Raw genomic sequence first — 14,666 nt, 5'->3', positions numbered from 1 at the left:
ATCTATTTTTTAAATGAATGTTTGTTTTATGTTTTAGTGGATTTCATATTTATTCATAACATTATTGCATATAACATATTGAAATTTGTCATTTTGTAAAAATAAATGATAATGCATTTTTGAGTTCGCCTTTTTTCGATTTTGTTCAAAGTGCGAACTTAAGCGGAAGTCTACTGAAACTATTAGATGGTTTATGTTTTAAAAATGTTAATAGTTTTTTTTTGACCTGGTTAATTTTGTAGTTTATATTTGTCGTTTTACATTACACTAAAAGTTTTTAAAGCATAGTGATTAAAATATTTGTTTGAAAAATATTTATTTAATCTTGTTTAATCTGTTTATTTAATAAATAAAAAAATCTTGATAACCATTAAAGTTTTTATGTCAAAAAAGATTTTTTTGGTTTTAAAAGAGTATAGATTTAAGGTCTTTATTTGAGATGACTTAAAATTTTTCATTAAAAAGATTCTTAAACTCATTTTTATTTTCTAACTTGATTTATTATTGTTAAGAAATTCATATATTAAGGATTTTCAAACTATTAATACAACTGTTTTTTGTTTTACCTTAATTCAAAGTATCTTAGCAATTAGAATGTGTTGTTTATTTTAATATTTCAACACTAGCTTTTAGTTTTTCACTATTTTTCTCTGATAAATTATTATAGGCTAATAGCAAGAAAAAAAAGTAAACATAATTAAATAAGCCATCGAAAAGATTGCTACAGTTACAAAATAAAATTTTAACCTAATTAACAGTTTTTTTTTAATTGATTACTATTTGTTCTCAGAATTAACTGTAAAACATTTGATTTTTTTTTGAATTTAAATTAAGATAAAAAAATTTGTTAGAATTAAGTTTTAGTTTCCTTAAGGTTATTCCAAGTCAAATACTATTTCATGGTATTCTACTACGCAACATATATTTTAAAATGTTTAAAATTACAATTTTAACTTTACAGCTAACTTGCTTATAATATATCTTCGCATTGAAATTTATAATTTTACTGCATTAACTGAAGCTGTTGATGAAACTACTTTTCATGTGAGATAATCAATCAGTCGATCAAACTTCCTCAAACTAGATCAGAAATTATGTTTTAATATTTATTTCATTATGTGTAAAATAAACTGTCATTCTTTTATAGTTTTTTAATCTCTGGTATAGTAATTTTAGAATATGCCTATTTATAAAAAAAAATAAGTATTTTGTGCGGCTTAAATAAGTTACTTAGTATTAACTACTAAATGTCCAAAATTCGTTATATGAGAGATTATTACAATGCCAGGTTTCAGTTAAGATTTTAGATGGGTAACGTACGGTTCGGATTCAGTCAAATTTCGACCCGCTAATTAACTTGAAAACTACTTTCTGAAAAATAAATAAAATTAGTTTTTTGATACTTAATATTTTGAAATACGCTTTCAACTTGGGTATCAGTTCACAATAGTATTTCTTAGATCACAATAATACTAAACATTTTATTACAATTTCCCTCCAGTTTTTTTATTTTCTTATACGTTATTTTTTTAAATTATGCAGCCCGCAATCTTATTTTTAACGAGTTGAAACTAGAAAAGACTTTTTAATAAATATGAATTGCTGACTACAAAAGTTGTCCACCACTAACCTAAAAGTTTTATTAGTTTTGAAACAATTCATATTTAAAAAGGATTGATTACAAGTTACTAAAGGATTTTTAATAATTAAGTACATTTATATACTTTACTGGGCTTATAAGAAAATAACAGTAGATTATTTTCTAAAGCCCTGTAAACTACTTTAAACATAGCCCAAAAGTGCGTGCATAAGAAGTACCGGACTGAATTACATTTCAAACACAACTTTTTTGGCTTAAAATTTTGTACTCAAGAGAAAAACTACTTTGTAAAATCGTGGGGGGCGATTTTTTTTCAAATTTCTGAAAAGGGGGCGATTTAGTAAATAAGTTTGGGAAACCCTGCTTTAGAGTATTAAAAAAGTTTTTGGTTATAAAATATTTGTTGGTACGACTAAAGTTTAACTACCTATTCGCAAATCTTCAGTAAAATGTATCCGTGGTGTGCGACTCGGTAAACGAAACGTTTTTTTGCGCACCCAGGTCCTAGGATTAAATATTTTGAGCGTTTTTTTTTTGTCTTTCCATAAACTATAATAATACAAGTGTTAGTAACTAAAATTCGACTAATTTACTTTCAAGTATAGGCTCTGCACTTGAGGTGGGCTACTAGTCGACAGGCCAGATTTACCCTAAAAACTCTTATGCAGTTCAGACTTTATAACAAAACTCTTAGCGGACCGCGTAATTTAAACAAACTATGTTTCAAAACTATATATAAACTCATTAAAATTAAAATTTCAATAAATTAGTTAGTATTTAAGCACTAATGTTAACCAAAATTAAAAGCACAACTTAAATTTTTTATTGTAAAAAAGCACAGATTTTTTCTTTCGTGGAATATAACTTCGAGATTAAAAGTAAATCGCGAGTTTAAAATTTTTGTATTTGAGCTGATCGTATATAACCCCTATTATATACCATATCGATTTAATATTGACTAAGTTTCGTAAATTAACTTCCAAAAGTATAAAATTTTACTATCAAAACAATGTTTTACTTATTCGAGATCTTCAGTTATTAGTATGATCTGATAAAATAAGGTAAACATATTTGAAAGCATTAGGCTAATTCTAAATCAAAACTGGCAAACAAACTTAATAAAACTAATTTACCAGAAATCTTAAAACTGTTGGGCAATTAATAAAAGTAATTTCATGTTAAGCTTTGAAAACTACTGCAACCAATATATTATTATTATTAGAGTTTATTGTGCGAAAATGGACTCGGGCATTAAAACCTGAGCCGCTTAAACAATACAAACGAAAAACAAATTACATTCAATGAAAATTAAAAAACTAAACATACCATAGTAAAAAATTACAAACAAATAGTCTTGTATAATTAATTATAACTGAGTAAGCACAAAAACAAAACGAAATAAATTCTCATATAAAAACTTATGCTTACACTATAAAAGATTACACATTCACAAAAATCAAATATTACAACTTATAATCTGTAGGGGGAAGGCGTAGGGAAGAAAAACTATTCTTAGTGATACTAATATTTTAAAATGATTTTTTTATTCGATAATCACTGTATTTTACTTGTGTTTATATTATTTAAATCTGTTTTTTTAGTTTTAATCGAAAATGTTCCACCCCCCCACACGAAACCACATCCTGCGGTAACCTATTCCACATATTTATTGTTCTGCAGAAAAAAAAATTTTGCCACTGACTGTTATTAATATTGTAGTTACATTTTAATTTTTTACCATTTCCTCTTAAATTGTAATTGGTCTGAGAAAAAACAAAAAACTGATTGAAAAATTCTTTATATTTACCATAAACAATTTTAAAAAGTGTTATCAAGTCAAACTGCCATCTTCTATACTCTAGAGACTCCAATCTGAGCTTCACCAATCTATCTTTGTATGAGGTATTTGAAATGTTGCATCTATTACAAACAAAACGGGTAAAATTTCTCTGCACAGACTCAATCCTAATAATGTCTTTTTTTAAATAGGCTGACCATATTGGGGTATTGTATTCGATTTAAGGACGAACGTAGATTTTAAATAATTTAGTAAGAATACTAGCAGAACTGGTCTTTAAACTTTTAAGTATTTGATATAATGAGTTTTGAGCAATTTTATATAAATAATTTACATGTTCGTTCCATTTTAGATTTTCAGATATATGTATTCCTAAGTCTTTAAAAAAAATACTGCTGGTATTTTAGTTTTATCAGTTAAAAGGTTAATATGGAAGGGTTTATTTTTATTGATGGTTAGAACTTGGAATTTTTTTGGATTTAAATCAAGTTTTCTTGTTTTTAGCCATTTGTGAATATTATCTTATGTTATATGTAAAGAAGTTTCTGACTTGCTAAACACTTTTGCGTCATCTGCAAATAGACTTATTTCGCTTTGAATGTGAGTATTAAAAGTAATATCGTTGATGTGAATCAAAAAAAGAAAAGGACCAATGACTCCACCTTGTAGTACTCCACTGTGAATTTTCAAAGGATCTGATAATGTGTTGTTAATGAGTACACTTTGTGTCCTACTGTTAGAAAATTCGCTTAACCAATTCACTAAGTTATCATCAAAACCATATTGAGTCATAATTTTTAATAATCTAATGTGTGACACAGAGTCAAAAGCTTTTTTTATGTCAGTATAGACCACTGTTACTGATTCATTGTTCAAGTAAGTTATTAATCAAGTATGTAAACATGTCAATAATTGAATTCCTGATGATCGGTGGGGAACAAAACCAAATTGTTTTGGTGTTAATAAATTAAAGTCGAAGAGATGGTTAAATATTTTTTGGGAAATAATGTGTTCAAAAATTCGGGAATACTGATTAAGGATATTGGCCTATAATTTAATGGGTTGTGGTTGATACCTTTTTTGTATACTGGAATTACATAAGATGTTTTCCATTGTTTAGGTATTTCTGACAATGCTAGGGAGCAATTAAAAATTAATAATAAAAGAAAAACTAATGATGGAATAGCATGCTTAATAAAATAAGGTGGAGTTTTCTCTGGCGTTCTAATAATTTTATCGTTAAGGTGCTTCGTCAATGTGTTAATTTTTTCATAACTTATATTAAAACTTTTCATTTTACTGCATTTTTTTTAGATTGCTTAAAACTTTGATGATTTTGATCTTGTTTAAATATATTTTGAAAATTTTTATTGAAAAGTGTGGCTCTTTCAAAATCTGAAATTACTGTTTTGTTTTTATGGTGATCAAATAGGGGAGGCAATGAAGTATTTAATTTTAGATTTGACGTAGCTATAAAACTTTTTTTAATTTGGGTTAGTGCAGAAATATTTTTAATATTTTAAATTGTATTTTTTAACAGCTAATTCATATTCTTTTGATTTAATTTTATATAATTAATATAAAACTATAATATAATTTTATATATAATTTTATTCTTATTTGTCTTTGGAGAATGATTTTTTTTTTCTTACTTTTTTGTAAAGAATATGTTTTTCTTTTAATATTTTTTTAATGTTAGATGGATATTTTTTGCATTTGTTATTTTTAGGATAAGGTGGAATAAAAAGTTTAATTGAAGTTTGAATTAACTCGATAAATTAGTCATAAAAGTGTTGAAGATTTTTTGATTTAATAAATAATGAAGTCCAATCAATGTTTGACAAGTATTTGTTAATATTTTTTAAATCAGCCTTTTTAAAATTATATGAAACTACTTTTGAATTAGGTGTTTTTTGACTTTCAGTTTTAATGTTAAATGAGATCAAGTTGTGGTCACACGTGGTTGTTAATGGGAAACTAATTGAAAGAGATGTTATTTTATCTAAACCAAAATGGTTGCAAATTAATAAATCGAGTATGTTTCCATTTTTATGAGTTGGTTTTTCAATTACTTGAGTTAAAAAATTATCTGTACAGAAATCAAGAAAAAATTCATGGGATTCATTAAAGCTTGTATAAGGAATTCTCCAGTTTATGTTTGGCAGATTGAAATCCCCAAGAATAAAAAAAGTATAGCTATCCGGCAAAAACAAATTAATCAGTTTAATTTCATTTTTAACAATTTAGGCGCATTTTGCAGCCAGTGGAGGAAGGTAGATACACAGAAATCTTAGTTTAGTTTTTTTTTAAGTCACATCTATACATAAATATTCAAAACCAAGGGTATTAATCAAGTTTAAATCTTTTCTAACACGAAAATTTTTAAAGGAATTTTTGTAAAGAACTGCAACACCCTTACTTATCCTATCGTTTCGGACAATATTATAATTACAAGGACAAATAACGGCATCGTTGACTTTAGGAGTTAACCATGTTTCAGTTAAAAAAAATAAGTCAATATCTTTCATATATAAATAATTTTCTAAAACATCAAATTTATTTAAAACAGATCGTATATTAGTATAAAAAATCTTTAAATTACTATTAATATAACTATGACTGTTGTTTAAAAAAAGACTGATTAATCTTATCAAAACTAAATAGATTAAGTCTTTTATTAGAATTAAAAACGTCTGACTTACAGTCGTTCCTATTAATCCCAGAGTTTCTGGGTGTCGAATCGAAAAAGATGATTTGTAGCTTCCACTGTCTTATTGTTTTTTCTCACATATTTTATGTTGACATTATTTTGTTTTGCCATAGCTTGTTTTCTTTTTAATTCTTCTCGTAGCTTCTTAAACATTTTCAGTTGTTCAATGGTTTGATCCTGATTTATGTATATTTCAACTTCAAATTCATGTGTCACATATTTGAGATTTCTCAGCTTAATCAGTCTTTCTTTAGCTTTTGTGTCGCTGAGTTTTACAATTATAGGTCTGACTTTTCCAACTTCATATTTACTTATACGGTATAAGGATTTTAGCTCGTGTTTTTCGATTATATTTTCACCTAATACTTCTTGTAGGACTTTGAAATATCCTTGCAGGTGTCAAATTGATCCTGTAAAATTGACACCTTTATTTTTAGGAATACTAAATACGATTATGTTTAGTCTTTTTTTTTCAATCTGTTTTTGTTCTTATCAGCATCTATTTTATCTTTAACAGCTTATGTCAGTAACAACTTCAACAGGCTTGTTTTTGACAACATCGGCATAAGTTGCTTCAAAACTGTTAATTTTAGTATTGATTTTGGAAAAAAAGTCTTTTGGTATATAAACTGGTTAATAATACTTAAGGTTAAATAGTTTGAATGAATCAAATACTTACGAATTCTGACTGGTAAACACACAAGCTCTACTAAATATCAAATAAAATTTCAATTTAATGTGTTTATGTTTGAAAAAATTAAGTGTTATAGAATGACATAATTAGAAACTTTGCTGTTTAAATCATATAATATAGCCTAATAGTTTTAAGATTTTTGCTAAATTAGCTTTATTTTGTTTGTTTATAAGATGGAACTGTAATTGTAATCTTTAGAGTTAAAATGATAAGAAAAACTGCGTATCTAATTATATAAAAACTTTATGTGTAGTTATTATTTGTCTTTAATTTTTTTTAAAGATTTTAATTTCATAAACAAACAAAATATATTTTTAAATTTGACCTTTAGTACTAATATTTTTAGATGATTTAAATAGCTTCTTGTAGATTTAAAATAGTTTGACAATCAGCAATGACCAGTTTTTACTACCATATTTAAAAAAAATTAACTTAAGCAATTTTCAGTTATTAAAAATTTTGATTAACATAACATAAAGCTAATTAATCTCATAAAACAAAAAGTTTACAAGGAGTACAATGTATCAAAGTCTGCATTTAAAAAAGGCACTATAAATATTATCTATATTTTACTTAATGATGTGTTAATTCAAAACTACTTAAAGTCTGGTCTTTCTCAAAAGGAACCAACTATGTTCTATTAGTCTATAGTTATAAACATGCAGTATAAAAGTGTCTAAATAACAAAAAATCAATTCAAGGTAAAACAATAATTTTATTTATTTACAAAGCTCGTAGGTTTAATATTCTAATTTAAATTATTAAAACAGTAAAATTTTAATACTATAAGGTTCAGACTTAAGAGCTATTAAAAACTACCATATAAAATACGAACAAAATTACAAAACACAAACCGTTATCGAGATTATAAAATCAAAAAATATTTTATACTTTATGAAATTTTTATTTGATGTTTATTTTATATGAATATTTTATTTGGTCCGTTGGTAAACTTAAATGATAGTTTTATACCGGAAACCTTAATTACGCGAAATCTTGAATTAAAGTGGTTTATTTTTGTAAATTTTGAAAATTATAGTAAATTTAAGTTTAACTGTAAGTTTTTAAACAATTTTTTTTTTGTTGTATATTATTAGCTAAGGCTTTTTGTACAGTATTTATTGTTTTTATTTGACAGCAAAAAATTAATTAGTCTATAATTCATATACATTTGTTTTTAACGTCGAGCCGTAACTATTTTATTTTTCTATAACTATAAGACTTGTAAAGCATAAATTTTTTCCTATGTAAAACTTCAAAACTAGAATTACAACAATCTAAAAAAAAACAGAGAAAATATAACCAACAGAATTACGAATACTTATTAAAAGGAAATTATGCTCGGTAGTCTAAATAATTAAAAGTCTTAATTTATGTAAACTTTTAAAGTGATAACAGATAAGAGTTTTTTTCTGCTATAATCTTTTATTTTCACTGTTTTTTTTATTAGTTTTGATCCGCTGGTTAAAACTATTGCCAACAAAACAAAATATGATTGTAATACTTCTATGTCATTTCTAGCAAATGTTTGTTCAATTGCAAACGTGATTACTGTCGAGTTTCCAGTACCCATTGCAAAGGTAAGTCTAGTTGAATTTGTTAATCAAATTAAATATGTATTTGTCAAATACTAATACCTCGCTCAAGATATTGTAAACTGTTAAGAACGGTTTAAAAAGATGTCAATTTAACTCTTTGTTTTTCACGTATAATACTAATAACAAACTATGTAAGAAAAGCTGATGTATTTAATAGTAAAATTTCCATACTAATTTTCATGAATTCTATCTTCATTAATTTATTTGTTTTCATCTCAAATTATTTTACTTCTAAGCCTTGGGTAAAAAAGAATTTGTACCAATTAGTCTGCAGAACTTATATCCAAGTTCCAATTTTATTTTTAGTGAATTCAAAATTAAATAAACAAATCAAAAAAGTAGTCTAAATTTAAAACGCTAATAACTTTTAAACAGAAATCTATCAAAGTGATCAACAAATTTTCATTAGAAATGTATTTGTTCCTACAGTTTTCTAAGTAGTATATATCAAACACTTATGTTTTATATTTTTTGAAAATCACAAATTTTGGATGAGTAAAATATTAGCTTCTAATGAAGAAAATTAGAGTTTATATTTAATGATTTTAAGATTAAAAAATTTCCATAGCACTAAGGAATACAAAAATATAATAAATTCAAAACTATGTCATAAAAATGTTTGTTAAAAGTAGTGTAATAAAGCCAATAAAATTACTCAATGTATATTCAATACTAAATTTTACAAAAAATCTTGTTAGGAATGGTTCATGCTATACTTGACAAAAAACCATTAACCTATTCATTTAGTATTAATAATTAATCTTTGGACCTCACCATGGATTTAAATGCACTAAAATATAAATTATTGTAAATTCATAACCTATATCAAAAATTATTAGTATCATCTTGTTTATTTTTAAATTTACATGATGGTTTACAGAAAATACAATAGTTCAATTTTGGTAGCTTGTTAGATTTCTTCTAATTGTAGATAATTTATATTAAAAAAATAATTGTTTAGCTAATATTTATATAGTCTTATACTTGTTTAGTCTCATAGTTACATAGTACAGAATTGAATATTATGTAGTGTGCTACATTTGATAATTTTTTTTATTTAATTGTTAAGTCAACAGTTAAACTAAGTCACAGTATTGTCTTCATGAATAACATTAAATTTAATTGAAATTCATATTAGATAGTAGCTTAAAATATTTTTGATACCTTAAAACATATTAGACCAGTTAAAAATTCTGTATCTCATCATACCTTAATTAATTCCAAAATTCTTTGTTAAATTCTTTAAAATGCTACTATTATATATAGTTGATTTTTCTAAAAATATTTATTGATTATATCATACAATTATGTAAAAAAATTGTAGATTTATAGTTTTTATCTTAACTAATAGTAATAAAAAGAAAGTTATTATTTGAATTCCAAAGCTGTGTTGTGTTAATTTAGTCTGAAACCCAAAGGTATCAACCATTAGTTTTAACAATGGCTAACTCTACATGAAAAAGTTATTACCATCATTCCTTTTTTAACCTACCTTCACTTCAAAATTGAAACGTTTTCATACAACTAAGAAATCTTTTGACCACTAGCCCAAATATTTTATAAAACTGTCATTAATTTAGTAAGAGCACTTAAGTTAATGCACTGAAATCAATGAAGTGATTAACTCAGTATTTTCAATCAATTTAAATATGAAGCTTTTAAAATTGAACAAATTTAACAGAATGATTTACTGTAAGAATAAATATTTTTGTACAAGCTAAATTTGAAATAATATTTATAAAAATCTGATACATATGCTTTACATAAGCTGAATGTTCACCAATACTAAATAACTTTGATTTCTTTAAGTTATGCAAATGTTTATCAATTACACAAAAATTATTAAAAAGTCTTAATCCAAATAGAAATACTTAATATTAATAAATAATATTTACAACTAATACTTCTTTTCAGACATAGCAAAATGCCTGCAGATAAGACTCATATTAACATTGTTGTCATTGGTCACGTAGATTCTGGTAAATCTACTACCACTGGACATCTTATCTACAAATGTGGTGGAATTGATAAGAGGACAATTGAAAAATTTGAAAAGGAAGCAGCTGAGGTTAATTAAATGTAATTTAGTTAAAATATAGAAGCAATGAAACTACTAAAATACTTTTTCTAACAATTTTAAATAGCTTTGTTGTAAGATTTTTAATTTTTACAACCAGAGGTACAAATATAGTGTCAAAATATGTAACAAAATATATGCTAATATTGTTATTTATATTTAGAAAGGTAAGGGATCCTTCAAGTATGCTTGGGTTATGGACAAATTGAAGGCTGAGCGTGAACGTGGTATCACCATTGATATTGCTCTCTGGAAATTTGAAACCTCGAAATATCATGTCACCATCATTGATGCCCCAGGACACAGAGATTTTATCAAGAACATGATCACTGGCTAGTTATTTTTTTCTTTTTTGTGCTTTGAACAAAATGTAATTTTATAAGCTTTGATTTTTTTAATATTCATATAGGTATTTGGCTGCCTTTAATCACCCAATAACCATTAATTTTTTTGAAGTATTACTTTTAGTCAAATAGAAATTGAATTTTATGTTTTTTACTAAAGTGTCTTAAAAAGTAGTTGACAATGATAAAATTTTCATAGTTGTGTGTTTAAACTATTTTTTTTTTCAAAAACCACCAGCAGTTTATAACAAAAATGTAAAAAGTTTATAAACAGTTCAAAAATGATGTTGAAATAGCTAAAATGAGATTTTTTTTATTAATTATAGTGATATGATATAATATGACATATGAGTTTAATTTTAAATTAGTAAGCTTTTTTAAAGTCTAGTATATACTAGATGTATCTTTTAAAATGTGTTTCTACAAAGTTTATGTTACTATCCTTCACCATAAATAATCAAATAAATATATTAAAGTTAAGTCTTAATAAATATCATTTTAAAACCTAAATGTTGCCATCTAGTCAGGTGTAATATTTAAAATCATCTTAAAAACTGATATCTGAAAGTTGTTTGAGCTAAAGAAGTTTTTGTTGAGCTACACTAAAATTATATCTCATTTAATTCACATTTTCAGCTATTAACATTGCTATAATTTCTATTCAAAATATTATTCAAAAAATCATATTTTTTCATAGACTTCAGAATTTTTTAGAACTTATCAAGATTATTCTTAATAAATTTTCACATTAGGATTAAGTTTTAAGAAATTCACTCAGATTTAGATGTGTAATTGAATTAATTTAAATGCAGGTACTTCACAAGCTGATTGTGGTGTCTTGATTGTTGCTGCTGGTGTTGGTGAATTTGAAGCTGGTATTTCAAAGAACGGACAAACTCGTGAGCACGCTCTCCTTGCCTACACCTTGGGTGTCAAGCAACTCATTGTTGGTGTCAACAAGATGGACTCCACTGAGCCAAAATACTCAGGAGACCGGTAAGTATTTTTTTTCTTGTTTGATTACAAAAAAGATCTGGAAACTTTTAAAAAATTCATTAAAAAGCTTACAACTTACTAATTGTTATTTTATAATAAGTGAATTATTAAATTATCAAGATAAAACCATGTAAAATTTACAGTTTCAATGAAATCAAGAAGGAAGTTTCCACCTACTTGAAGAAGGTTGGTTACAACCCTAAAGCTGTTGCATTCGTCCCAATCTCTGGTTGGCATGGTGACAACATGTTGGAAGAATCCACCAACATGAAATGGTACAAGGGATGGAGTCAAGAACGTAAGGAAGGTAACGCTTCCGGAAAGACTCTCTTGAATGCTCTTGATGCTATTCTCCCACCCAAGCGTCCCACTGACAAACCTCTCCGTCTTCCCCTTCAGGATGTTTACAAAATTGGAGGTTAAGATATTAACAGTTGTTTACAAGATTTTATTGACCTCTGTGTACTTACTGATATACACATACTTAGTCTTTATTATTTAGTAAAAATATTTTACTATATATGTTGATAATAATATATAAAATTAACAATGTTGTATACATTTTAGGTATTGGAACAGTCCCAGTAGGACGTGTAGAAACTGGTATCATTAAGCCAGCCATGGTTGTCACCTTTGCACCAGCCATGATCACCACTGAAGTCAAGTCTGTAGAGATGCATCACGAGTCTCTCCCTGAAGCCGTTCCCGGTGACAACGTTGGTTTCAACGTCAAGAATGTTTCTGTCAAGGAAATTCGTCGTGGTATGGTTGCTGGTAACAGCAAGAACGACCCCCCAAAGGGTGTCGAAAACTTCACTGCCCAGGTTATTGTCTTGAACCACCCAGGACAGATCTGCGCTGGATACTCTCCAGTTTTGGATTGCCACACCGCTCACATTGCTTGCAAATTCTCTGAGCTCAAGGAGAAGATCGACAGGCGTTCAGGTAAATATAAGCTAAATGTAAATGATAATATAATTACAACATGTTTGTTAAATACATTTACATAGTAAAACGCTTATATCTGAAATATGAACTGTTTGAAATAGGTTAAGATTATAGCGTTTTCATCATTAATTATACACGTATTATTTTGTTAGGTAAGAAGATGGAAGATAACCCCAAGTTCGTCAAGTCCGGAGATGCCGCTATTGCTGTCCTCACTCCAAGCAAGCCCATGTGCGTCGAGGCTTTCTCTCAATACCCACCACTCGGTCGTTTCGCCGTCCGTGACATGAGACAAACCGTTGCCGTCGGTGTCATCAAATCCGTGAACAAGAAGGATGGTTCCGGAAAGGAAACTAAATCCGCCAAGAAGGCAGCTGGAAAGAAATAGACTCATGACAATCACTAGATAATTTATACATTTTCAATAAATTTTTGTATTTATATTGAATGTTTCTTTTTCTTATTCTAGTCATATGTCCTCATTTATACTATACCCATATAATTTATAATTGTTTAACACTGAAAATTTGCTGAATAGTGTAAGAATCATTTCGTATCAATTGGTAGTCTTAGTAACTATAAGCTCAAATCTGATAAACCAAAACTTAAATTAAGACTTAAAAAAAATTAATATAGTTCGTATCTAAGCAAAGAGCGTTCATACAAGCTAAACAACCAGAATTTTTTTCAATAATAAGTAACATTAAACGTCATCTTCTGAAGAAGATCAATGTAAGGGTATCGATGTGCATGACAATAAGTCTGAAAGGACAATTCATAAAAACCATCAAAGTAAACTGTAACTGAGTGCCAGCTTTGCGAACTTTAAAGACCTTAATTTGGAACTTAGAAGTGCCGAACTTAATTTTAAATCACTCATGCTTGAATTTGCAATGTAATATTAAAGCAAACGTAGGTTTAATACAAGAGAAATTTATGCATCTTTTTTAGTCCGACATTTGAAAAAAGCTTGATGGCCTTCCACGTTTAGACAGTACACCAGCCAGATTTTACATGTGTAGAAATCCTAGACGACTACGAACTCTGTCAAATAACCGGTCCGCGATTCTTAACCTTGTAAATTTTCTAATTACAGATTATGTAAATTGATTTTGGTTCAATTTATAGCTAGTTTTAAATGTTAAATTTCACGCTTAATAAAATTATAAATGAAAAAGCGCGTGTTGTGGTAATATTAAGAGTGAGTATCTTCCAAAAACAAGTAAAACCTGAAACTTGGAATCGCTTGTCTAAGCCTATTATCTGACTAGCAGAAGTGGACACATTAAAAGTCTTAAAAAATAACTCTTTCATATCTTTAATTATTTACATAACTCATATCAAAGACTCATAGCAAAGTATAATTTTTAAAGAATATAAAATCAATACAGAATTTATGTAATAAGTCCATTTCCTGAGGCCAAAATTTAGTACAATTTTTGATCTAAATTTCTAATTAAAAAAACTTTTTATCAACTTAAGTGTCATTTCTAACGGAAAAAAAGATATGATAATCAGTTTAAAAAGAATTGTGTAACGTAATCAATGGATGTACAATAAGAATTTAACATGTTTGTTGATATTCCTTGTATGTGCTAGTTTTTGTTAAGTATGTATGTATTAACAAAACAATTCTCAGGGCTGCTGTAAGGTCCGGAAAAACTGCAAAAGAACTAAAGTGAAAAATTTGAATATTTACAAAATTTATTGGTTTCCAATGCCTTCATCTGGTATATATTAATAAAATATTGTTTATAAAACAGCAAAATTTTTCTATTTACATATTTAACAACTACCTTACTTGAACAAGTAGTTTTTGTATGCATTTTAGTACTGATGTACTGTGGTAAGGACCACAGTGAAACTGATTTATACACTATAGTTTATCTTTAAGAATTTTA

The 14,666-nt window shown here is 26.8% G+C and overlaps 1 protein-coding gene across 1 annotated transcript; it reads left to right on the top strand.

The window, feature by feature from the left end:
* Positions 1–8,352: 8,352 nt before the first annotated feature.
* Positions 8,353–13,208, top strand: LOC145844660 (elongation factor 1-alpha-like). The gene is made up of 7 exons (XM_082952064.1): positions 8,353–8,382; positions 10,315–10,468; positions 10,641–10,809; positions 11,634–11,817; positions 11,961–12,235; positions 12,385–12,762; positions 12,918–13,208. Exons 2-7 carry the CDS (start codon positions 10,325–10,327, stop codon positions 13,151–13,153), a joined length of 1,386 nt encoding a protein of 461 aa, XP_082808190.1. The 5' UTR covers positions 8,353–8,382; positions 10,315–10,324; the 3' UTR covers positions 13,154–13,208.
* Positions 13,209–14,666: the final 1,458 nt, after the last annotated feature.

Source organism: Thalia democratica, chromosome 9 (genome assembly GCF_965202585.1).
Source record: "Thalia democratica chromosome 9, ktThaDemo2.hap1.1, whole genome shotgun sequence".
NCBI lineage: Eukaryota > Metazoa > Chordata > Thaliacea > Salpida > Salpidae > Thalia > Thalia democratica.
The sequence above is the reverse complement of the archived record's forward strand: the minus strand, read 5'-3'. Positions and strand labels throughout refer to the sequence as shown.

Excerpts from the sequence above, each read along its gene's own strand:
- LOC145844660 (XM_082952064.1), top strand. The coding sequence starts at position 10,325 with ATGCCTGCAGATAAGACTCATATTAACATTGTTGTCATTGGTCACGTA. Across the intron at positions 10,469-10,640 it reads TTGAAAAGGAAGCAGCTGAG|AAAGGTAAGGGATCCTTCAA; the intron begins GTTAATTAAATG and ends ATTTATATTTAG. Across the intron at positions 12,763-12,917 it reads GAAGATCGACAGGCGTTCAG|GTAAGAAGATGGAAGATAAC; the intron begins GTAAATATAAGC and ends TTATTTTGTTAG.